The 6018-nt window shown below is 30.9% G+C and overlaps 1 protein-coding gene across 1 annotated transcript; it reads left to right on the forward strand.

Annotated features, from left to right (window-relative positions):
* The first annotated feature begins 1958 nt into the window (after positions 1 to 1958).
* Positions 1959 to 4183, forward strand: LOC106459840 (adenylate kinase 7-like). The gene is given in 2 exon segments (XM_022386383.1): positions 1959 to 2612; positions 2615 to 4183. Coding segments are annotated over 2 exon segments (2175 nt in total). The 3' UTR covers positions 4136 to 4183.
* Positions 4184 to 6018: the final 1835 nt, after the last annotated feature.

The following is a 6018-nucleotide window of genomic DNA, read 5'->3' on the forward strand; positions in this document are numbered from 1 at the left end:
CTCTTATACATATATATATATATATATATACCAGCGTACCCTATATCTAGTAATCTCCCGACTATTCCCGAAGGTCCGAGAGGTGGCGTGACACTAGTCACGTGACCTCGCTGACGCAACAATTCTTTCTGTAGTATGTGTCTATTTACTTAATGTAGGTTTTGTAGTGCAAGTTTGTTTGTTTTTCCAGAAATTATCTTTTACCATCTTGAGTTGCTGATTTCAATGGGGATAGAAATTAATAGTACTAGCATCACTAGATATGTTAAATAAAATGTAGATTGAATATCAACTCTGCTATTTTTTAGAAGTCATTATGACAATTATTTCGCAAGTATATAATAACATTGCTTTCTCTATTTAATTATGGTTGTTATGGATCAAAGCTTGAATAGCCTCTCTGACAACAAACAAGTGACCCAAAAATTTCGAAATTTCGTTACTTAACATATTTGAATCTTTTGACCTATATTCACAGACGTGTTTTTGTGATGAATCTTGAGTAAATCCAGAACATTTGAATCCTCTTAAAATATTATATTGTTGCGATCTTTCCTTTCCTTTATGGGTTCTTTTAAATTTTCTGGTGAAAATAATTCAACTTCCAATCCACATAATAATTACAGAATAGTTTATTTCCCCCTTTTGCGTTTCTATAAGCTTGAAGTTGAACACTTGTACATTTGTAACTTGCTGTAGGCCAATATTAAATATTACTTTCATACTGTACTATACTAACGTAAGTAAAACCAACTTATTATTCTTAACATTGTTTAACGCAACTGGAGTTTATTATGAAACATTTCAATAAATGTAAAAAAAATCACAACCTATATCTCCTGGAGGTATAAGTAGTGATTTTTTTTACATTTATAGAAATAAAACCAAATTACTTGTACAAAGTAACCGCAACAGCAGCACATTGACTAGTTCACTCGCAATATTAAAAGCATTCTCTTAACGACGCTTCACGGAATGTCGTATTTATAATCTACCTTCGAATATACTAGAAAAACTTTACGTTATATCCTTAGAAACATCTGGTAAGTGATCTAGACATTTCTTATTAGACCTTTTAATCTCAACGTTATAATTAATACCCGCAACTTTCTCTAGTTAGTTACAACATTAAAATATAGTTTATAACATTATTAGATATATATATATATGCGACATTAATCATTTAATGACAATGAATGCTAGGTCAATTTATATTATAATATTAACAATGTTGAACTTCATTTTCATTGCCTATATTTAAGCTTTAGTAACGCAACATAAACATACTTATTACTTAAGCCTAGTGGTTAGTATGATTTTGATTTTAAGTAACTTCGAGTAATATTTTATTGTTTATAGTTTACGTGATTATTTTGATAAATTCTGTCAGACATAATTTCCTAAATTTATTGTTAACATGTGCTTTAGATAGGATATGACAGTGAGCCTAACATAATCTAGGCCTATAATTTATAAATAAATTTGCGCCTAACGCGATAATTGTTAGCCCAAAAGAATATACTATATGTATAGCCTTACCGGAAGAGAAATCATTTAAAAAAATAACAATTACAAGCTATATTGCTCCTTTGTTTTGTTTAATATATACGACTTTAGTTATTTAACAGAGTAAAAAATATGAACATTAGTGTTAGATATTTTATCATTGTTAAGTTCGTAATATGATAACCCTATTTTCGAAATATTTCTCATTAAAATTATTTTGAAATTTTCAATTCAGATGAGGCAATAACCTTGTAATAAGATACACTTATGAATTCTCCTGTGTTTGTTAATGTAATTTAACAGCTGTCTTTTCCTTTTATACTAGTATGTAAATATCCTCTGTCTGAAGGATGCTAGCCACCTGTTAAGAATCCCCCTTTTCTGAAGTATGATAAATTAACTGGGATGAAATAAAAACAGCACGTGGTCTTTATAATTGAGGGATATTACAAATGGAGCAACATCTCAATGAAGCAGCACTGAAAAACTCAATAAAACAGATCCCAGTTGTTTTTGTAAACAATGTCGATACATATAGTGGATGGAATATATCACATTTTCTTGCAAACAGTCGTATTAATGGCACATTATCTGATAATACTAGTGTAGACCGACAGGTGAGTTACGAATCTCAATTACAAACTACTGATGATCAAGGTCTTGTTTACCAGGTTTATGGAACAAAAACAAAATTTGACAGCAAAAGTAAAGAAGATGAACTAGGATGTTCAACTGAACCATTAGGTATGCTGAATTTGGATATATCTCATTGCAAACAAATACTGGTTAATGAAGAAAGGGAAAAATTATTGGCTCTCCTTCTTGAGTGTAATATTATTATTTATGACATAACTGATATTGAAGATCCAGACCAAGTTGAAGAAGCCCTTTGGGCGTTGTCAACTCTTCATTCTACTGCAGAAAGTTTTACATCGAGAAAAATATTCATCCTTGTCTCTACTATTCTTACTTGGGCTCGAACAAAACCTTTAGACCCAGAAAATCCACAAAGTCCATTAACTGAAGAAGAATATAAGCGCAGAAGAGCACACCCTGCTTTCAAGAGACATTTAACTGCTGAAAAAGAAATTATCAGACTTGGAAAGACAAAAAAAGTAAAATGGTAATGTATGTTGTGACATCTGGAATTACCTATGGTGGAGGTGAGGGTTTTTTGCATTATTGGTTTAAATGCGGTTGGCACAATAACCCAGTAATTCAATATCCTGGAGATGGACAAAATATAGTACCAATGATACATATCAAAGATCTAGCTTCCATACTACAAAATGTAATTGAAAGAAAACCGTCCATCAGATATATAATTGCTGTAGATGAAGGGTTTAACACTCTAGATAATATATTTAAAGCCATAAGTTTAGAACTCACAACCGGTGAAGTCATAGGAGTTCCAAAAGAATATTTTCTGTCAGTGGAAGATATACCAAACAAAGCTTTAGATATGCTGGAAGTGAACATTCATGTTCAACCTGAAATAGTAGAAGAGGACATGTCTGTGACATGGGTATCTAAAGATGGTTTTACTCAAAATATAAAAACTTGTGTACAAGAATACAAAGAAAAGAGAGGATTACAACCAATTCGTCTTTGTGTACTTGGTCCTCCAGTTTCTGGTAAAACAACAATTGTAAACAGTTTATGTGCACATTACAAACTTCATCCAATCCAAACAGAAAAGATTGTTCAAGAAATGCTTGAAGACCTAAAAGAAAAAGCAGCTGAAGAAGTTACAGACAGTAACAATGAAGAAGTGGAAAATGCAAAAGAACAACTACAGGATATTTTATCAGGTCAACTTGCTAACAACGGAGAGATCCCTAATCAGTATGTCATAATGTTTGTTCGTAAAATGATAAATTCTAAGCCTTGTCAAAACCAAGGATTTGTATTGGATGGATTTCCTTCTACTGAAGAACAGGCTCGAGAGTTGTTTGCTGTTGTAGAAGAGGCAGAAGAATTAGAAGAAGAGGAGTCAGCACTTTATAAAAACAGTATTATGCCATCTCTAGTAATCAACTTAAATGCTTCAGACGAATTTCTCCGAGAAAGGGCAATGAATATGCCACAAGAAGAGCTTGAGGAGAAGCAGTACTCAGAGGAGACATTTCTATATAAATTGGCACATTACAGAAACTTACAGTTGGACGATATTACAGCTGTTGAGTATTTTGATGAAATGGAGATCCATGTTGTACAGATTGATGTGACAGCTAATGTTGAAGAACATATCAATGATATACAAACCAAAATCATTGGTAAACCTCACAATTATGGTCCTTCTATAGAAGAACTTAGAGAACGATACAAAAAGAAAATGGAAGAAAAGGCAAAAAAAGAAAAAGAAATGGCAATAAAACAAAGAGAAAAAGAAGAGGAAGAAGAAAGACAGCGACGAATACGAGAGGAAGAATGGGCTCAGTGGTTGAACCAGATTCAGAGAGAAGAAAAGCGATGGTTGGAAGCTCAGTCCACTCCTTTACGTAACTACCTGATGGAGCATGTAATACCTACTGTAGCAGAAGGATTGTTAGAATGCTGTCGATTAAGACCTGATGATCCTGTGGACTTTCTTGCAGAATATCTGTTCAAGCATGCAATGCATGAGTAAATAATTTACACAAAAACATAATCATGACCATTCTCTATCTCACTTATTTTGTTCGTTATAAAATATTAATTTCAAAAATTTCTTTCAGACTTTATAAAACATTAAAATTAGAATCCATTATCAGTTCATTGCATGGTTTTATTATTTTGATTATCTGTAAACATTTGTTGTGAATAAATTCATTAGTTATTAGTTGTTTCAGCAAAGTGTTAGTCTGGACTACGTTGAAAATAAAAATTGAACTGAGTATTCTGACCTTAAAGAAATTCCTAAAATTAAATAGGAATTGCCCTGATTATTTTTTGGATTAAATAATTACTTCATTTTCAAACTATGATTTAGAATTACTTGCACAGAATATGGTATTGAACTGCTCTATTGATCTTAATATATATATATATTTATGTGTTTGTGTGTATTATATATGTTATTATAAGTATTTAAAGCATTGTTTCTTTTAAATATATCTGTGACTACTAAGTGTATAAATATAATCGATGTTTGGTTAATAAATATAATGAAATTTTCTCAGATGTAACTATTTCATTTGTTGATATTAAGTAACACATATATATTAATATATATATATATATATATTACAAATGAGAAATTTATACAGCAGAATTCAGAGTTCCATTTCGATAGCAGACTCAGAGCAGATAGCCCATTGTGTAGCTTCGCGTTAAAACAAAACCTAATTCATAGTAAGTTGAATTGTCGGTTTAACATTACTTTTAGTTTTTATTTTGCCAAAGATATCAAAATTTAAAAAAAAACAGGTTAAATAATCGCCGATTTTGTATATTTTTATTTGAAGAGAATGAGTTTGATGTTCCTTTTTTTGTAAGTTGTACGATCTGACGAAAAGCACTAAGCTCGATACGTCATATTCTTCAAATAAAAATATTAAAAAAATTGGCATTTAAAATTAGAACCCTAGTAAAGGATGACACCCACTTCATATTGAAAATGACTCCACAATATAATTTTTTTAATGTTCATATCAATAGGAAATTAATCGGCTTTGTGATCCGGGTTTATAGAAAACAGATGCAGAAGATGCTAGAAATTCTCACACCATCCACAACAAAAACTTGGAACCTTAAAATGTATAATTCAAATATCGCTCAACATACGTAACACTAATAATTTAAACAATGAATTAATTAAAATATTTGATATTTTTACTCATAAAAATGGTTATCCCGAAGGAAACGTTAAAAGCACAATCAGTGGAACGAAAATAATGAAACAATTTTTTCCTTTTATTGAATATGTCAGCAACAGCCCTTCCTGAATATGGAAACGCCTTATAAAGAAAAAAAGCACAACATTAAAATCAACTCGTTAATCGTAAAGAAAGCTACGAATAAAAATAAAGAACATCGTTGGAAGAAATTGTTCGAATCAAAGGAACACCAAAAGAGATAATATGTGAAATTAAATGTAACACATGTGAACGATTTTATTTAGATTAAATTAGAGAAAAGTAAACACAAACGTAAAAGAAAATTTCAAATGACCGTCCTGTATTTTCAAACATTTAAAAGTCATCAAACACCCAATATCAGAAAACAGCATTAAAATTCTACGAAGTGAAACTGATATAAACAGAAGAAAATTTGGAGAAGCTATACTGATAAAAACATTAAAGCCTTCCATGAATAAATCCTTTCTATTTCAATTAATTATAATCCACATAATTCTACACTATATTATTTTAGTTTTTTTATCTTTTGTAAGTAATTATTGCCGTCTAAGTTAAATGTATATAATTGTTTGTTTGTTTGAAGTGAAGCACAAAGCTACATAACGGGCTATCTGTACTCTTCCCACCACGGGTATTGAAACCCGTTTCCTAGCGTTGTAAGTCTGCAGACATG

Source organism: Limulus polyphemus, unplaced genomic scaffold (assembly GCF_000517525.1).
Source record: "Limulus polyphemus unplaced genomic scaffold, Limulus_polyphemus-2.1.2 Scaffold667, whole genome shotgun sequence".
NCBI classification, from domain to species: Eukaryota; Metazoa; Arthropoda; class Merostomata; order Xiphosura; family Limulidae; genus Limulus; species Limulus polyphemus.